The sequence below is a fragment of the Nelumbo nucifera genome, chromosome 2 (genome assembly GCF_055504915.1).
Source record: "Nelumbo nucifera cultivar China Antique chromosome 2, China Antique-T2T, whole genome shotgun sequence".
NCBI lineage: Eukaryota > Viridiplantae > Streptophyta > Magnoliopsida > Proteales > Nelumbonaceae > Nelumbo > Nelumbo nucifera.
The window spans coordinates 3,032,306-3,052,965 of record NC_142650.1 but is presented as its reverse complement, the minus strand read 5'-3'; the positions used below and the strand labels follow the sequence as shown (position 1 = coordinate 3,052,965).

At 36.5% G+C, this 20,660-nt stretch overlaps 1 protein-coding gene across 3 annotated transcripts; it reads right to left on the bottom strand.

Annotated features, from left to right (window-relative positions):
• Positions 1-215: 215 nt before the first annotated feature.
• Positions 216-19,455, bottom strand: PGGT-I (Prenyltransferase family protein). 3 transcript variants are annotated; one of them, XM_010254903.3, is made up of 12 exons: positions 19,133-19,455; positions 17,889-17,966; positions 16,926-17,001; positions 16,768-16,826; positions 16,521-16,660; positions 6,120-6,175; positions 5,939-6,015; positions 5,769-5,814; positions 2,843-2,967; positions 1,248-1,315; positions 1,088-1,175; positions 216-685 (listed from the first exon to the last, which is right to left on the bottom strand). In XM_010254903.3, exons 1-12 carry the CDS (start codon positions 19,310-19,312, stop codon positions 545-547), a joined length of 1,134 nt encoding a protein of 377 aa, XP_010253205.1. In that variant the 5' UTR covers positions 19,313-19,455; the 3' UTR covers positions 216-544. The 3 variants fall into 3 exon arrangements, with proteins under 3 accessions (XP_010253205.1, XP_010253207.1, XP_010253206.1); XM_010254905.3 differs by having other exon boundaries at positions 1,099-1,175; XM_010254904.3 differs by lacking the exon at positions 17,889-17,966.
• Between the last annotated feature and the right edge of the window lie 1,205 nt (positions 19,456-20,660).

Here is a 20,660-nt window from a genome sequence, read left to right as displayed (position 1 = left end):
TCTGGTTGTGTTTTTTTGTCCTGATTGATATTTGGGAACTGATTTAAACCTGAACGGTTATATTGCATAAGCTGTAAGAAAACACCCACCAATTTACTTGATCAACCTTCCATTAAGCTGTATGAAAATGATCAAGTGACCAAACAACACTGAAAATGACCTTATGAGACAAGATTACAAGACAATAAAGGCTCCCCATGGAACAAAGCTCGATGTTTAAGTTTCAGCTTTTTTTTTCATTTATTTTGATTATCAATATATAAAGTCATGGATATGAAAATGTACAGGCTATAAATAGAATATGACCTTTTCCCTTTTGCTGTCTATATAGACTACACCAAGTCATAGAACTTAAACAATTCTACTGATACAAGAGCATTTTAACATTCATCCTGCGAATTTGGAGTGCCAAAGCTATCAGGAAGGAGTATTAAATTAAGTAGGAACTTGGATTTTACCATTTCCCACGGGTTTAATAGAGACATGACCGGAATCCAATCTGTTATTCAGTCATAAGCACCAAATTCCAGCACAGTTGAACAAACTAAGCAGCAAAATCTGTTACACCAAGTTCGACACAAAGTGATTTCAGATCTGGTTCTTCCAACAGGCTAAATGCAGACATTGCATAGAAAGAATGGTAGAGGTCCGGCAGCTGTCCTGGGAATTTACTGAAGCCACCATACTGTGCAGAGAAACATCAGGACTGGAAATCAGAAGCTCTAGAACAACAGTATTAGTTTAGAGGAAACTTAAGATATCCATTAAGTCCATTTATTTTGCAATAATAAACTGGTAAACATGGTGCCTTTGCATGCTGACTCCAATCTCCGGTATTCTTAAAAACTATCTTATTATATATTCATAACCATCTTATGCATTGCATTCCTAATCCTAGGGCCTTTTACAAACCATATGAACAATACAGAGTTTATGGAACAAGATTTTGCCCATGTACGTGTTCCAAATAATTTAATATTTTGTAAGGCTCATAGTAATATTAAATGTTAAGATCGTCCCTGTTAGTTTATGCATAGTTAAGACTAATATTTAAATCTGATTAAGAAAAGATGAGATGCAGTATCACCTGGGACTGACATGTTAGTAAAAATTCACAAAGAGCTTCTTTGTCTAGGAATTTGTGTGCCCCTAAGATTTTCAAAACACCACCAACCCTGCACAACCACATTATGTCTAGTCAGATAAGAGCAGTACATCTAAACAAGCAGACCTAGAAGCACACTTACCAAAAGGCATAACACGAGTCACTGGCCTTGTTTGGTCGGCCTTGAAGTCCACCACCAATTGTTTGCCTCTGCACAAAGGTAAAGCAAATCTACTTGCAAATCCACACAATAAATGAATTAAAAAGGAGAGTGCAGTATCCAGAGGAAAAAGGGAGCTCTCATCTCACCTTTGCTCTAGTGGCAGTATTTAGCTATCCTTCTATAACCAAAAGCAGCCTCAGGGATCATTCTGCCCCTTTTTCAAAGCCCTTATTTCTGATCCCTAACTCCACTGCTGTTTCCAGTCAAAATCATTTGATAGAATCCTACACCTCCTAAGATAGTCTCCTCCTTGGGAATCCTCGACCAAATGTTAATACTTGAGAAATATGACAATGCAGAAGGAAGACCCGTCCCTTTTCCCCCACGTGTTGTCTGTAGGGTTAATGATGAACCTACTGTTCACCTTTTCTTTGCATGCCCCTATGTTTCAGGCATTTAGACATTGGAGACATTTTATAGGTCTTTTGTGGCCTGCTGGATACCATCAATTGATATTCTGAGCCTATTTGGGTTGGAATTTCACTCTCCCAACCAAGGAAAGATTATGTGGACAAATTTAAGGCTCCCATTCTTGGGTATATCTGGGATGGAATGATGTCATTATTAATTAGCAATTGTTAATTAATACTTATCACTATTGGAATCAATTATAGGCTATGCCCAAGGGAAGAATCCAGAGATTACTCCTTTGATGATATCATCTGAAGCTAGTCTACAGTTGCTAGATCCTCTTAACTCTAAAAGATGGCTTATCAAATTTGGCTTCCCTATACCCATTGAGCACTGAAACTCAATTTGATGGCCACTTTATTGGAATAATGGACCTTTTGGAGTATGGGGAGATTTAAGGGATGTTGGAGAAAATATTATCAGAAAGGGTGACTCACAGCAGGAGACTTAGCTCAGCAGAAATGATGTCACTATTACAGGGTCTCAGGTTGATCTCAGATATCAGTCCAGAGTCAGGTTGATCTTAGATATCAGTCCAGAGCAGGTAGAAGAAAGGGCAACTCACAGCAGGTGGTCATAGGTTTATTTTCTTAAGATGTTAAAGGGCCTTCATTGTTCTGTCACTGCCATCACATAAGAAAAGCTACAACTCTGACCATCAAGGTCAGCAAATTCTTTGGTGGAAAGTTATGCAGGACTGTGAGGTGAAAAGCAGGAAGGACCCATAATTGAACAATGGCTATGCCACTAAACAAGTAGTAAGAAATAATTCAAGTGCCAGTAATCTAACAATGGACTGGCAAAACAGGATTCATCTAGCTGATCCCATATAGTTGGGATAAGGCTTGGATGATGATGATGATATGCCACTGAATGATTCACGCAGGTTGGGACAAGGTGTTGCTGAGTTGAGGGTTTTTTTCTTTTCTTTTTTTTTGCGGGGGGGGGCTAGACTCCTCTGTGTGTCAGTCTTTTGTTTATTCCTCTCAGTAAGCGAAACATAAGATTAAATCCTCTTTACCTTTCTACTATTAATATATTCCTTAACTCTTATTATTGATTAAAAAGAAGGCATAGTACAAGTGATTCTCAATAAAACACACCTGCAAGCTCCACTCCAGTAACAATGGCACATTAATGATGGAAGATGATGTCATCTTCGACAGGAGGTCATCTTCGATGAATCCCATCAATCTGAGAGCTGCAACCGCACAGTATGTTGCACCACCTGTGCCACTAAGTTGAATAAGGATGGCAAGTACTCTCAAATACTATATTAGCTATAAAGATTTTGAAGAAAGTGAAGAACGCAAATTCCATAAGTAACTGGGATGGGATAAATGACAAAAAGAAACATAAACACAAAGAACTTGTGGATTTAGGTCATGAACTGAATTGTGCCATTGAAGCAACTAGCTGATTTAACACTGTCTTGGCATTATCCTTTTGAACATAAAACTTAATTACTTCCCTTGTTTTGGAGAAAAACTTGCGGTTACTTCATACTATGAACATAACTATTTGCTGTTATATAAGGTATACAAAATGGTTGTCCTCTGGCTGTAACTCAGTCATTAACAACCATGCCAAAATGTCCCAGACTTGTTTAGGGCTGCAAATCAATTGGATTTGAATTGAATCTTATCTGTTGGGTCCAGATTGAACTTGGATAAAGGGTCATACCCAATGTTTGTCCTGGCTACCCTGGGTCTTGGGAGGGGTGTACTGATTACGAACCTAACTTTTGGCATTTTCAAGAAAATCAGGTTCATATATATATATATATATGAGAGAAAGAAAAGGCAGAGATCTAGATCATATTAGAAGAAGCATCAAAGAGTATTGATAAATGATAAAGGATAAAGAAATCAAGGAAAGATGGAATAGTTTAAAAAATTAGTAAAAGAAAATCTATAAAGGGTACTAACAGAGGAGAAATTAGTAACTCTAAAATAACTAAATATAGTATTTATTTTAATAGAATTAGAGTTTCTGAGGTGAAGAAGGTAATATGAAGAAGGAAAAGACATTAAGACCTGGTGGAATTTAAATAGAAGTCCAAAAGGTATGGAAGAGGTGGGCCTATTATAGCTAACTAAACTATTTCATAAGATAATGAAAAGAATGTAGGATGGACGGAAATGGAGCACCATGGTGCCTGTGTTTAAAAAGTCACTATATATATTTTTTTGATAATTGAACAAATTTTATTAAAGCAGCAAAGTATAACCAGTACAATCTTCCAAGGGGAGGTGCAAGGTACACATTCATCCAACCAGTACAAACAAGTTACATTACAATTTAGCCCCAAAAACAACTGACCCTAATTTTTTTGACAAGTAAAAAGAAAACTCCATTTTGTAAAGACTAGTAAGCCAGTAAGCCAAGTTAAAAAAAGCTACAGATGATTTGTTTCCCCACATCCTTCAAGATTTCCACCTTTGGCGAAGGGCCATAATCAGCCAAGTTGATGTAGATGGGTTCTTCCCTTCTACATTTACACTTTCTTCTTCTTTGCAGACAAAAATGTACAAGAAATGGTATAGGAGGAAAGAAGGTATCAACATTGAAGGGATGAGGGGAATTTCTTTCTTCCTACCTAAAATACTGCTTTGGGCTGGTAAGAAGAGAGCTTTTCTTTTGTTTCTTAGAGAACATTCCAATCTGTGTGGGTATTTTTCAACTTTTCCCCACCTTTCTTCTTCTTTCCTCCTCTTCCTCCATGCCCTAGTCTTCTCCTCTCTTCCTCTCTTTTCTCACTATTTTCTCTAATTTTTTGTTTGCTCTAGAAGTGTTGCGATCAATAGGGGGGACATGAGCCTCCTGTTAAAAGGATGAAACCTCCCTCCCCCACCCCCACCCAACATAAAGAAAGGAAGAACCAAACTGGGAGTTATTTTAAGTGGCTGGAATGGCCTTTTATTTAAAGCATTTAACTCTTTTTTTATTGGTCCACTCAGGTATGGTCACAATTTGGTTTTAAAGGAACCTAAATCGCTTTGAAGTAGACCCAAAAAAATGGCCTATTATCTTACTAAGAGACCTCTATTATATGGGCCTCTAATTCAGCCCAACAATTAAACATAAGATAGCACCCATAGCAATAAGGTGGTCCTATTCATAAAACTAGCATGATCATCAGGGTGTGATAATCAATAACTATGGAAATCCAAATGTTGTTTAAACACAGTAATAAATCAATCATTTCATTGGATGCCTATTTAAAATTTTAATCTTCTATTATTTGTTGTACATCGTTAATTTCTTTAGACTTTCAGTGTAACTATACCTATTTTAAAATTTCTTTTAATTTCATAAACAAGTGCATGCTTTTCCAATGATTTTTATATTTCCAATTTCCTCAGATTTTCCAGACCTCTGAGTGAAATTTATGAAACTTACCCATTTGCACATGGTAAAATACCTAAAGAAACTGAATCTCTGAACCATGCTTTATTGGTAGCAACACCCCTACAAGGTTGCAACCTAGTTTAAAGTCATTTTGTACATCATTTATCATTCGATGCCTTCATACATCATTTCAGAAATTTGTAACAACCGCCCTTTGCTTATACATATGGTATACAGAAACTTATACGGAATAAATAAATAATAAATGAAAGAGCTCAGTAGTTTGTCCCCATCTCACTTTTTTCTTTTCACATGCATTTAGGTCAGACAAAATTTCTGCAAACTAATTGGATGGCTGCAGTCAGGTAGTTTGGGAGCATGGACACATAGACAATTGTTAAGGAAAATTATCAACCTAACAAGGGAGATTGGTGCTGGCTTTAAGTGGATAAGAAGATCAGCTAATGGACTAGCGGATACATTAGCAAAACAAGGGACTGTTGGGGGCAGTCTTGTAATACAGTGTTTGTGGTTCAACTCCCTCTACTAGGGGTTGACAGTTGTATTTTGAAAATTCATTAAGGAGGTTACCGTTTCCAATAAAAAAATCTGCAAATTAGTAGAGAAGACAAATAAATATAGATAAAATCAGACAAAATCTGCAATGTATACTCTTACCATGAGATTCTGAACCAGGAACTAAGCCAAAGCCACCGTCATATGACTGCAACCAACAGTGCGTCTATGGTTAGGAAATACACACTATTTAGAAGAGAGATAGCGTACTGATCAAAAAAAAGAAGAGAGAGAGCACCTATAGAAATTATAGAGGGGTGTAGTAGCTAGACCTGGCAATTTAGTATATAGTCCTTGGCTTTCTCTCTGTCAATTCCACTCCAATTGTTCAGCACAAAACATATGGCAGCTGAAACATCACCAAACTCTATTGGTACTCCAAAAAAGTGCAACACAAATTTAGATAGCACAATAATAGAATCAAAGAATTAAAGGAGTTGTTGTCCTTTTTACCAGCACAAAATACAAATCGAAGGTCTGCTTCTGCCCCAGTATGAATGGGCATAAAACTATACAGAAGAACAGAAGAGCTAGTGAATGTTTCAAGGTTAGATTGCCTACATATATGCACAATATGTAATAACATGGAATCATGATTTACATGGGGAAATTCCAAAAACTTCCAGGATGGATAAGCATTTGTACAACAATTAAGAGGTCCCTACTTTACCATCTATCCCATATCTTTTTCTGCTTTTAAATCTAAAACACACTTCCAAGTGTTTATATATGGATAATGGTATGTCTTTGTATTTAATGTAAAAGCAAATATATGAAAACATTACATGTCACACTGCATCCACAGAGTTGTATAAAAGCAGATCAAGCCCAAAAATGTATTCAAGAAAGAGAAGAATGAAGAATAAATGCAAGTTCAATAAAAATGATTCCAACATACCATAATTCTCTTTAAAAAATGACTTATATAGGAAGCCCTAATTCTTTATCCTACCTCAATTGAACCTAGTTCAAACCCTTATATTACTAAAGTAAACCAGTAGAGCCCATGATGACTTCCCCAAAAAGCATATAAGAGAACTAACAGAATTAATAAATTAATAAATAAACAAATAAATAGTTCAAAATAGAAACTTAAAACAAATCACCTACTTGACCCTTTAAAATCCATTGCCTGACCAAGATGGGCTGCCAGACCTTTCTGGAGTTTGGTCAAATCGCCAAAATCCAACTGTTAACTCAAACCAGATACTTCTTTTTTTTTTTTTGATAATTGAATGATGATTTTATTAACAAGATGAGAAAATTGTTACAAGCATCCCAAGGAGAGGCATGAGGTGCAACCTCTCCTTAAAAGGAATTACAAGTGCAGCCCAATACAAATTTTCCCTATTAACCCCTTGTTTAGCAAAGAAATCAGCCAAAGCATTTGCCGACCTTCCCACCCAGTGTAAACTAATGCACATGTTTCTTGTTAACCACTTGGCTTTCTTTAAGAGATCCCTGTAGCACCAAACCCCTGAATCCGAATCAGCCAGCCAACCCCCAACAACTTTAGAGTCTCTTTTAATTATTAAATTTTCCACTCCAAGTTTATGTGCAATTTGAATACCTTGTAGGGCTGCCAAGAGTTCAGCCCTATTAGAATCTCCCAAACCTACTAGACCAGAGAAAAGAGCTAATATGTTGCAATTCTTATCTCTCAAAACCCCTCCTATTCCAAATGGTGCTGGGTTACCCTGACTACTCCCATCGAAGTTCAACTTTACACTCTCTTCAGGTGGAGGAAACCAGTCTGCAACCACCCTATGTTTTCTGGGCGAGCTCACCGCCACAGTTATCCAACTTCTCCAAAGGTCATCAAAGGAAAGGGATTGGAAAGAAACCATAGTCCTCAACCAATGTATTGTTCTTGTCAAAATGCAATCCTTGACACTTTGGATGTTTCTTTCTTTTTCCTAAAAAATTCTTGCATTTCTTTCTTCCCAAATTGTCCATATGGCCACTTCTCTAATACATTTCCACATGCACCCAAACATATGTAGGTAGGGTTCACCTACACCCAAACAAAGCAAAAATCCAATTCCATATAGCTTAAGCAAAAGGGCAAGATAAAAGTAAGTGGAAACAATCCTCACCATTGGCATTGCAAAGAATACACTTGTTAGGAGATAAACACATGAAAGGCCTTTTCTTCTGCAAACAATCCTAAGTATCGATTTTTCCATAAACCACCTCCCAGCAAAACACCATAATTTTAGGGGGAACAGGCCTAGTCCAAACCTCCTTAAACAGGAAAACCCTCTGACCGAAAGAAGAACAAAGGGACTTAAAAAAGAAGCACAAGAGAAGGAGCCTTTTGGATGGGGGCTCCAAATCCTCCTGTCCAATTGATTGGGGTCCAAAAAAATACATCGCCCAGAAGAAGAAGGTCTGAAACACGCGCAAGTTCATTGTCCCTTAAGCCCCTTCGAAACCCAAAATTCCAACTTAGAGACTGAGGAAGGACAGTAGAGAAGAGGAAATGAGAAATAACCTTCAATTTAAGCATGGAGATGGAACAAAGGGAAGGAAATAGGTCCTTTAGAGCTGAATTACCCACCTAAATATCTTCTACACACTACATCCCACCTTATCAAATGGTCCTTTTTCTCATCCACTGGTTCCCAAAGAAAGTTCCTCATCAATCTCTCTAACTTCTTGGTCTCCCTAACAGGAATTCTAAACACCGAGAGATAATAAACTGGCAAGTTAGCTAAGGTAGCTCTCAGCAAGGTTACTTTACACCCTATAGAGATACAACTCTCTTTCCAAGTTGCCAACCTTTTTAAAACTTTTCCAATATTGGAGTCCAAAAGCAACTCCCATTTGGGTTAGCACCCAAGGAAGGCCTAGGTAAGACAGGCCAGGAAGAGCTAGTACAATCTAAACACTCTGCAATAGAACCAATAGCCTCTCATCCATATTAATGCCCAACACACAGCTCTTGTCCAAATTTATCTTCAGATCGGAAATACTCTCAAAGTGTGTTAACAAACCTTTGAGATTCCTGACCTTACCCAGGTCCACTCCTTCACAGAAAATTATTATGTCATCAACAAACTGGAGGTGGGTTACCAGAACTCTATTTCTACCTATTCTCCAACCCTTTATTACACATCTTCCCTATCTGCTTTTATGATTAATCTACTAAAGCCATCAGCTACAAGGGTGAAAAGAAAGGGCAAGAGATGGTCACCTTGTATTAGGCCTCTGCAGACTGTAAAGAAATCCCTAACCACATCATTGACCAACACTGAAACATGGCAGGAACTGACACAACCCTTCATCCAATTATACCATCTTTGTCCAAATCCACAACTCCTTAATACCTCAATCAAAAAATTCCAGTCTACTACATTATATGCCTTTTCTAGGTCCAACTTACAAACAAAACCTTGTTGACCGGACCTCTTCATTTCCTCCACACATTCATTAGCTATCAGGATTTGATCAATTATTTGTCTCCCTTGCACAAACCCTGACACTTTTTTTGATAAGTAAAAGTAAACCATCCTATCATCCATTATTCATTAAATTTTAAGTAGTAAGCAACTCTTAAACCTTGAAATTTTGACAAAAAAAAATTTGAAAAAGGTAAGGTAAATATTACTAATAGAGAACCAGAATCAGAATACAATTGGCCCCTCAACATAACTGGGGCCCAAAACCAAGAATGCATTACAAGATATCACCAGCAATCAGTTGGGGCTCCCAAGACCCTTGGTTGAACCCCTTTCACAGCAGCAGTCCAGAAGACTAACTTCCCAAAAATAAAGGAAATTAGTTGATCCACTTCACTGTGCTTGTTCTTGAAAATTCTGTTGTTTCTTTCGGCCCAAATGGTATTGATTACTGCAGCAGGGATGGAGGACCATACACTTTTTGCTACCTTGGACAACCCTCTTTGATCCCAGCACCACAATAGGCCACACACAGACGCTGGCATAGCCCAGTGGAGATGCCCGAGGATCAAGAAGTGGTTCCAGATTGTAGTGGAGACAGAGCAGTGCAGAAATTGGTGGTTACTATCTTCTTCCACTTGATTATATAACACACAGGACAGGTCCTGGAGGACTCCTCTCCTCACCAGATTCATTTTGGTGAGACACTTGTTCAATGCCACGGCCCAGAGAAAAGCACAACATCAAAAGTTGAAGGTAAAGGCTCCAAGGATTTCTCTAAGACCCTGCAATATTACCTCCTAGCTATTTCCTATCTAGGGATACCTCCTTTTTGTTTCTGATTTCTTTAAGACTGCTCCAGGAAAATCAAACAGCCCCCCCCCCAAATAAAAAAAAAAACAAAAAAAACAAAAACAAAAGCAAAAGCAAAAATAAAAAACGCTTGAAAAAGAAAGATGAAGAAAAAAATCTTCAAGGCCATATTTTGGCACACTTCAGATTATGTTCTACTTTTTAGTTCTTTTGGGTAATAATAACAAGAAGGAAATACACTCATTCCAACATTAGCTGCATTTTTTCCCTTAGTATTCAATCATATGCACCAAGGTGGTCTTGTGGTCTTCTTTGCCATGCCTTGCCAAGTAGAATATGACATTACACATTAGAATGGACAACAGTAATTTTATCTACAACTCCTTCCAACCAAAAAAAAACACCTAAACTGGATCATAATACACCTACAACATTCATAAAAAAAACACACACACACAGACACACAATTTCCCAACCAACCACTCTAGTACAACTTTGGATGTGCCTTAGTCGATAATTTTAACCCCTCATATCATGATTCATGCATTTTGCTGTAAAGATGAAACAGCTTGGTCAGCCAGTTTAAAAGAGTTTGCTATCTTAAGGTAAATTGGGAACAAAGTTGTTTGGTAGGAGTTAACAAATTGAGAGAAGCAGATGTTAGACCAACTATTGTTTTGGGGTGTGTGTGAGGTGGAGGATTGGCCTTTGACTTATTTGGATTTGCCTCTGGGGGAATCCTTATTTCGAAGGTTTTTGGGCCCTAGTCTTAGAGAGATTTGCAAAAAAAAAAAAAAAAAGCAGATGGAAAAGAAATTATATTTCACTAGGAGGTAGAATCACCCTAACTCAGTCCACACCACTCTAGGAATTTTCTTTTTTTGATAAATAAATTGTCCACTCTAGGAAATTTTCCAGTTTACTTTTTGTCTACCTTTAGTATCCCAGTGGGAATTGCCAAAAAACTAGAGAAAACTATGAGAGATTTCTTCTGGGATCAGGGTGACTCTAAGAAAGATCCCTTAGTGAAATAGGAATTGGTGTCGCAGAGCAAGGGGCAAGGGGGCCTTGGGTAACATCAAGAAGAGGAATATGGCATTGTTAGGGAAGTGAATTTGGAAGTTTCTGTTAGAGCAGGATAAATTGTGGTACAAGGTAATAGTCAGCATTTATGGTCTAGCAACAAATGATTAGGATGCTGGGTTGGTTCCGAAGGCAAGCTGTTTCTTTCCTTCGAAAGCAGATCATTATTCTTCCTTTTTTTCCTATCCTTTGTAAGGTATGGTGTTTGTTCAGGTAGTAAAGTTCTTTTTTGGGGAGGATATTTGGCATGGGGAGATCCCTCTTAAGGATAGATTTCCCTCTATCTACTCTCTATCCTTGCATAAGTTAAGTTCAATTTCTCCATTCCTTTGTGATGGGACAGCTTGGGACCTAGGGTTGAGAAGAGGCCTTAGAAAGGTTGAAATGGAGGCCCTTGATGAGTTGCTTTCTCTTCTACATTCTGTTTACCTGGATCCTTCCCTTCTTGATTCTCGGGTGTGGACAGTTTCTCCTTCGGGCCTCTTTTCTTGTGCTTCTTTTTTCAATGCCCCCCTCCGTTCTTCTGGCCTGCCAGTGTCTTCTCCTTCTAAAGAGGTGTGGTGTAACCTGGTACCTCCAAGAGTTAGGATGTTTTGTTGAAAGGCAGTTCTTAACAGGATTAACACTTGTGACTTGTTGCCAAAAAAGGAGACCAAATTGGTGTCTTTCCCCAAGGACTTGTGTTCTTTGTTTTGCCTGTGAAGAGTCAGCAACCCACGTTTTAATCTCTTGTTCTTTTGTTTCAAGTATTTGGGAATGGTTTTCTAATCTCTTGGTTGTAGTTGGGCATCTCCTTCTTCAGTTGCAGACCTCTTTGATGCTAACTTTCTCAGACAGCCAAAGAAAAAGGGCGAAACTTTATGGAGAGCTACAAGGGCAGCAATAGTTTGGGCAATTTGGGAAGAAAGAAATAATCGTATGTTTCAGGATAAGGAGAAGAGGAAGGAGGAATTAATTGATAACACTTCATTCCGGGTTGCATATTGGGTAAAAATGTTGGATCTGTTCAAGAATGTTTCCGTTAATGATATCATTAGAAGCTGGAATGCAGTGGTGACTTCCTCAAAATCAAGGGCTGTGTTTCAGGAGGTTTGGGCACCATCAACAGGTCAAAGATTGAAGCTGAAATTTGATGGGAGCTCTTTTGGTAACCCGGGTCCGTCTGGCATTAGTGGAGCAATAAGAGATGGAGTGGGGAGATGGTGGCTTTATATTCAGGGCTGATAGGAGAAGATGACTCCCTAAGAGCTGAAGTTCTAGCTCTCCTACAAGGACTGAGATTGGCAAAACAGCTGGGCTTTCAACGCATCAATGTGGAAGGGATTCAAAACTGGTGATAGGGTGGTTACAAACAGGTAGCTTGGGAATATGGATTCACAGACAAGCTTTGAGGGAGATTAGATTTTTTTTATTAGTAATGAAGCATTTGTTTAAAATTAATCAAGATGCACTAACAATAGATACAGAAAATAGTTCCCCAAAGAGTTGCCGCCTCAAAAACGAAAGCAAAATTAAACTACCCAAACAGGGGACAAATAGGGGAGAGTTGTTTTGGGCTGAACTGTAAATTGAATCTTTTGGGTGGTTAGTCTTCGTTATTATGGGGACTGGACCCATGTATTCTGTTAACCTTTTTTAATGAAAGTTACTGTTTCCTATCAAAAAAATCAATAACTTTCCTACCAAGGTATGCCATGTTAGAGGGAAAAAACAGTATGGCATCTTTCCTGTATTCAAAGTGACTAGATCTAGGGATGCCAACAGGTAATATCTGTGTCTTATTTATGTATACAGGTACGAGAATCACATTATGTGCAATGAGTCAGATCCGAGCAGGCTCTTCCCTGGGCCTACCGCCCTTTGTTCTAGACCAACTTTATAAGTACCTAATATCCAATTAAGGAGCCAACAAGTACTTTTCTTGGGGTAAACACCCTTGACTGGGTGGTGACAATGTGTTCTCTTAATATGTCTAATGAAAGTTACCGTTTCTGATCAAAAAAAAAAATTAAGGAGCCAACAAGTATCTACTTGATCATGGTTCTAGATTCAACTAATTTTCCCTTACACCTTAAAGTTCGTGGTTACGATATTATCAATACCCCCCCTAGAACATTTATCTTATTTTTTATCTTAAATGTGAATTAATAAATTAAATCTATCACTTCATATGCAAAACCTTGATGAAAGAATCAACAGGAAAATTGGTGTTGGGTGTTCTGCAACTTTATTTCTATCTTAGAATCTAACTAGATAAACCCTGCATTCCTAACCTGTCATGTTTCTATTTCATGTTGGTACTTGCAGCATTATAGTTGCATCATCTGAGTTCTTGTCTTGCTTTAAGAAACAAAATGGATAGAGTTACAAAGCTACAGTGCTCTAATCTCGTATTTTTCTATTTTTAGGATCCTAATTTGAGTCTATAATTACTGCAAAACTTTTATTCCATTACTTCCCTCTGGAAATTCAATATTTCAATTATAATGGCCATATTTATAGAATCACTACAAGGGGTTGGATCTCTCTTTACAAACTCCAATTTCATTTAGGAAAATTACCAGAAACAACTTTTTTTCTTTTCTTTAAAGGATAATGTATATGATGCATTAACAAAAGAATGAAAATACAGGAGCTCCATGTACAGCAAGGAGCCATGCACTGGGAATATACAAAAAGATCATGATCTGTCCCCCCCCTATTACAAAAAATACAAACAGAAAAAGTGTTAAAGGTCATCCCTTGAACAGTTTATGGACTCTCAACCAGGAGAGCATCATAGCCTCCGAGTTACATACTCACTTATCTTTATATTCACTTACTGTTATCAAAAACACGAGATTTTCTTTCAGACTAAATAATCCAGAACATAGAAAATGGAACAATACTCCAAACTACCAACCCTTTTTTGTTCAAGCCCCAGAGCTGCCAGCTATAAAGTCTTCCATCAATTATGGGCACCAGCAATGAATACCGAAGATGCCATTCACACAGGACCACAGCTTCTCTGAGACTTTAAAGTGAAGAAACAAGTGGTTTACAGATTCAGGATAGTCATTGCAAAGCCCACATAAATCACTATTTAATTTTAGCCCCATACCCTTTTTTAGCAAGTTGTCATGTTTTTCACCAGACATGTATTAAGGATGGTTGTCCAAACCAAAAAAAAAAACACCTTAGAAGGAACAGTGAGTTCCAATTTTTTCCTGCAGGGAATTTATTAGAAGTAGGGGAGTGCAGCCTGTTGTAAAAAAATTTGACAGAAAAGGAACTGGTACTCTCCCATCTCCACAATCTCCTGTCTACTTGGGTGGGATTGATCACTACACTCAGCTTTTGAAATCAGTCTATCAAGGGGGCAATCTCCCAATCATTCAAATGACACCTGAACTTTCTCAGTTCAAACCATTACCTATAAACAGTTTAAACAATTCACCAGTTTAACCAAGCCAATAGTTTTTTTACCAAGTCAACAGGTTTTTGAACCCTACCGGGTTTGGGATAAAACAGACCCATTATTGTCTCCAAGTGACAAGTCGGCCAGTCCAACATCCAGGTCAATGATGGGTTGCAAACATTACCATATTAAACCCCCAATCTGAATGACCTGTTCATACTGTGTCTTAATGTTTGCTCCTGTCTAACTAAAAATCTGTACCTCCATTTCATGCCCTTTTCTTGCCTAATGAGTAATGACTCTCATCCAACTTAAGAGAACTTGGCAATCCCCTTCAAGGATGGTTTCTACCCACCACAATATTAGCTTCAAGCCTTTTATTAGTGTCAGAATTTCAGCCACCAAAGAGTAGTTGTAACCAAGTAGGCCTGAAAATCCAAGAAGAATAAATTTGTTTATGGATAACTTCAAATTTTTTATTGAAATTGGATAAAAGAATTAGTATGCAAAATATGCTCAGCATCCCATTTACAAATAAGCTGGCCACATCCCCCTAAACCCAAATCTTTGTTTTTAAACTCATTCTATATTTATTAATCCCTAGAACAGTTGTTCCCTATGTACTCCTTGTTCGGCTGAAGTGTCAGCCAACCCATTGGCTGATCTTTACACCCATGTTAATGTGATATTTTTCTCCCTTGTTAAACACTTGGTTTCCTTTTAAGATTTTCCAAATTGCTAATACTGACATTATTCTTGCCCTTGTTCTCTTAGCCAACTCACCACAACTCTCGAGTCACCTTCCCCTTGTCTACTTTGAGATCTAGGATGGTAAGCCACCCCTATTTGCCAAAGCCCAACAGTTAATTCTTACCATTGAAATATCAAAAAAGGAGCTGATATCCATTTATTTGTCTTTAAAAATCCTTCATTCTTTTCTCCACATACGGAAGCTCTAGTAAAATCTTTTTTCTCTTTTCTATATGGTACGGTAACAAATTGGTAGAGAAAAGATCTGTAGCGTTGGTTGGTACAGTCCAAACTCCACCAAGGAGAAGAAAGAAGTAGTTCCGTACCTAGAAGCATACGGGCAGAACGTAAGGAGATGGTTAGTACTCTATCCACTCTTAAGACAAAGAACACGCATACAAAGATACAGGCACAAGTCTTTTGTTTCCTCTAAAGCCAGTCAATCGTATTGATGGCTGTGTGGCAGATTCTCAATAGAAGAGTTCTGCTTTTGGAGGAGGATCAATCCACATGGCCTTTGTCGGATCATCATAATTTATTGCGATGCGCATGCAACAACTCACTTAACATGTATCCCTTTGTTGGAATGTAAAAACACATGTATATCTTATATATCTATACGATCACCTAGGCATCTTAGTATATCCATAAATACAAATATCTTAGTAGAGGCAAATAAGTAATTATGCCTGCTTTTACATATTGATAGGTGTGTGCAAAAAATCACTTAACAAGTAATTGTGCCCCTTTTTATTGCAATGCATGCAACAACTCACTTATCACATATCCCCTTGTTGGAATGCAAAAATGCATATTGTATCTTATATATCTATACAATCACCTAGGCATAATATAAATACAAACATCTTAGTGGAGGCAAATAAGCAATTATGACCCCTTTCACATATTGATAGGCATGTGCAACCCATTTTGGGTCATTATAAGCGCATGGAGGACTAAAAGGTAGGGTTCTTAATCCTTTTTTGTATCTTTACGAGGTTATTCAAAAAACTTGTCTTTTCTTTTGAAAATCAAGTGTAAACTGCCATTGTTTACAAAATTATTTTGTGGTTTACCAAGTTTATAATTAACATGTAATTATATAATACTTGTACATAATAATACATTATTATAAAATACGTAAATATTTGTTTATTGTTGTCGCCTAAGCAACATCTAGTTGTTGCCCATAGGTGTTACCTGGATGCCTTTAAGTACACCATGTCGTTCATGTACAAAATGCATATAGATTTTTAATAGTAGATTCAGTTAAAAGGAATAAAGAAAAAAGTAATATTAGCATGAGAAAGGTAACAATTTTTGGATTCCTAAGAACATTTGACCGGAAAAGAAAAAGACTACTAAGAACATGATTTGAAAATCTAAAGAAAAGAAAAGTAATAAATATACCTCCCATCAGGTTGTTGAAGGTTTTTCATTGAAATCAAAATTGAATCCGGGTCAATACTTGACAAGTTGTAGCCAACAATCTTAAGTATAGCTAGAGCACAATAAGTGCTTGCCAAGTGGCTATTGTTGTGAATCAAGACCTAATGTAAGATCAAATGACAAAAATTGTTGTATGCAAAAAAGATATGAAAATCGTATACCAGGTTATATGTTGAAAAATGACACACTTCAAAAGTTGTGGTCTTACATTGCTAGAATCTGGAGGAAACATAGAAGTTCTGGAACCATGAAACCCATAAAATTGACCTGGAGTAAAATGAAAACTCATTGAAATCTCACACATAAAGTAGTGAAATGCAGTGGAATTTCATTATATGAGCAGTTTCTGACAATGCAGGTCAATACCATTTTCTAGATCAGCTTTACTTTTTGGACGAGCTTGAAAAGATAAAACCCAATTGGCGATTTCCTCCTTGTCAACCTAAGCCATAAATAGTATCAAACCTTAGAATCCCAAAGGAAGAAAGCCAATATCATACATCTACAAATATATGGTAACTTGTCACAAAGAAAAAGTTGAAGTGATTTAAAAGGCGTGCCTAGGCACACAGGGGAGGCGCATTTTAGGTTATGTGACTCACCTAGGTCCCAAGTGCAACACTTTCAAAAGGTGATGGCGCTTGGTGTGCCCTGTGCGCCTTGCACTTCAGCCCAGGAGTGTGCCTTTTGAAAGACACTTAAAGTTATAAAAACTTTTTATAGGGATTAAGAATTTAAGACCCTAATATTGACTTGTTTGGGCTTGCCTCAAGGGGCTTGGTACAAAGGTGGCTTGTAGAATCAGGAATGCATAATGTTTAACATCACATTAGCTATTTAAAGTAATGCAATTGGGAAAAAAATAAAGAGATTAAGAGTTTACATGCCTGAATATGTAATTATATGTTATGTTTGATTTTATTTTTAAATATATTTTACATGTTATGTTTATGTATTTTAAGTTGAAATAATAGGTTTTTAAAGTATTTATTTTAAAAATTAAGTTTATATTTTTTATTAATATTTTTAAAACTTTGCATTTTTTAAATTTTTTGGAATTTTTTTACCATTTTTTGCACCTTGCTTCAAAAAAGGCATGCATCTCACCCTCAGGTGCAAAATGGCCATTGCGCTTTTAAAACACTGGTATTTCATTTGAATGCAAGAAGGGATGGAAACGTCGGGTGGAGGAAACCTCTCTTCCTTTTTCTTTTTCAGTGGTGTCTCATTTTTATATTCGGTGTCTTCTCAGTTAAGGGATATCACATTAGGACATGTGTAACGGTTAGACAACTACAATGAGGGAAACAAAGTTATAACATGGAATACCGGCATAAAGCCCCTCTGAAAAACAGTCATCGGTCGAGTTTGCTCCCCTATGTGGATGGGAGACCAAACTAAAGCCACCTGAGAACCAGCAAAGACCCAGAATATGAGAAACATAAATTGTGCATCTGGGCAAAGAGCCCCATGATTCGTCATCTGTGAACATTTTAGGAAACGACCATCCATGGAAGACAAAAAGCTAGAGGAAATTCACATTGCTTCTTGCATGGACTGCGCACTCTTTAGTCCTTTATGGTACAAACATCTATCAACCCTCAATACAGCTAGAGGGAGGAAAACCAAAACATAATACATTAATACGAACACAGACAGCCTATAAGCAACCATTGACACTGTATATCCCATCCAGAGAAAGCATACAGGTTCCAGACTATGGACTGCCCCAAACGCAAACAAGATGATCCAACTTCTAACGAGTAAAAAAAAACACAGAAAGTAGGGGGAAAAAGTAGAAAAAAAAAATGTCTTTTATGATGAACTCCAGGTACCGTAATTGAACATTCAATTTTTACCTAGTACCTACCTATCAAATACTCTCAGCTTTTCCCTTATGTGGTAAAACAAACTGGTGATTAAAACTGCATTTGTTTCTCATCAATAAAATGCCAATAAATATAATAAAAAGTAACCAATTAAAGCCTACATACAACTAAGAAAATGCATCGTGTCAGCATCTTGAATGCACTCGATCACTACGTTGGTGTATCTGATATTTGATAAATGTCAATAACAAAATACAGAATGTGTCACCGTTTCTGATCATCGAAGCAACTATTATATGGAATTTATGGAGCTGCATGGGAAAAAAGTAGAAAAAAAAATGTCTTTTATGATGAACTCCAGGTACCGTAATTGAACATTCAATTTTTACCTAGTACCTACCTATCAAATACTCTCAGCTTTTCCCTTATGTGGTAAAACAAACTGGTGATTAAAACTGCATTTGTTTCTCATCAATAAAATGCCAATAAATATAATAAAAAGTAACCAATTAAAGCCTACATACAACTAAGAAAATGCATCATGTCAGCATCTTGAATGCACTCGATCACTACGTTGGTGTATCTGATATTTGATAAATGTCAATAACAAAATACAGAATGTGTCACCGTTTCTGATCATCGAAGCAACTATTATATGGAATTTATGGAGCTGCATTTAAATCGACCAAAAACGACCGGAAAATGAGACAGATTCAGGTGCCAATAGCACCATTCTCAAGATACCTGATCTAGGGCGCCAAATATGTCGAGGCCAGATATAACAAAGTAGGCGAGAGTTAGATGATTAATCTCCTGCTCTTGATAACCTGAAGGAAGACCGTGGAACATCATCTTCAGGAAACGGACATGACGATCCCTGTCGAACGAGGTCGTGGGGGACAAGGAGCTTTGTCCGGCATCCATGACCAAACTGAACGAACAATCGAACTGACAGAATGACAGACCCTCAGAGTCAAAAACAGTCTACCGAAGAGCTGCAGAAAAAGGAAAAGCGCGGTGACCAAATGATAATCTCCGCCGAGTTGCGTTCTCCTCCCAACAAAAGCTGTCCCAATGCCCGAGCCCCGAGCCCGACCATCGGGATAGATCTTCAGCCCGAGCCTATCCTTCATTCCTTCGCATAGAGTCCGAAACCCGATAAAGAAAATTCAATGGAGTAACGATAAAACTAAAGTTAATTAATATTAAGGGAAATTTTCATATTATTATCATATGACGAATGGAGATATATTTTGGATACATATGGACGAAAAATTAAGATATGCATGGAAATACTATAAATATACTAATAAATTTTAAATAAACATTAATGTCACTTAATATAAGATATAAATGTGCTATTTATGCATAAAAATAATATGTTTTAGTGGATTTTATGAAAAAAACATATTATAATTAATATACGATAACAAAAACATACTATCTAATAAAGTACTTAATTCAGTTCAATTAATTATTTTGCATGTTTCATTATCATTTTCTAAAAACTGGATAATTATTTATTTTATTCAAATAATTATTTTGGATGTGTTGTTCTAAATATTAAATTAAAATTAAGAAAAGTAAATATGTAACAGAAAAATTTAATGGATTTATGGACATAATAGAACAAGTAATTATTTTGCTTTTTAATCTAATTTTCTAAAAATTGAATAATTATTTATTTTATTCAATCAATTATTTTTCATGTTTTATTTCTAAAATCTAAATTAAAATTAAGAAAAGTAAATACGTAACAGAAAAGTTGAGTGGATTTATAGGCATAATAGATCAAGTAATTATTTTGCATGTTTCATTCTAATTTTCTAAAAACTGAATAGTTATTTATTTTTATTCAAATAACTATTTTGCTTTTTTATTCTAAAAAATAAATTAAAATTAGGAAAAGTAAATATGTAACAGAAATTTTGAATGGATTAATAGACATAATAGATCAAGTAATTATTTTGCATGTTTCATTATAGTTTTCTAAAAACTAAATAATTATTTATTTTTATTCAAATAACTATTTTGCTTGTTTTACTCTACAAATTAAATTAAAATTAGGAAAAGTAAATATGTAACAGAAAATTTGAATGGATTTGATCTATGGACATGGTAAATCATCCATAGATCTACAACATACTCAGCCTATAGGGTTAAATTACATAAAATTAAATAAATTATAAATATTTTTATTCCAATAATTAATATATATATAAAAATCAATTATTTATAAAAAAAAAATTCAATTGATCTATGAACATAGTAG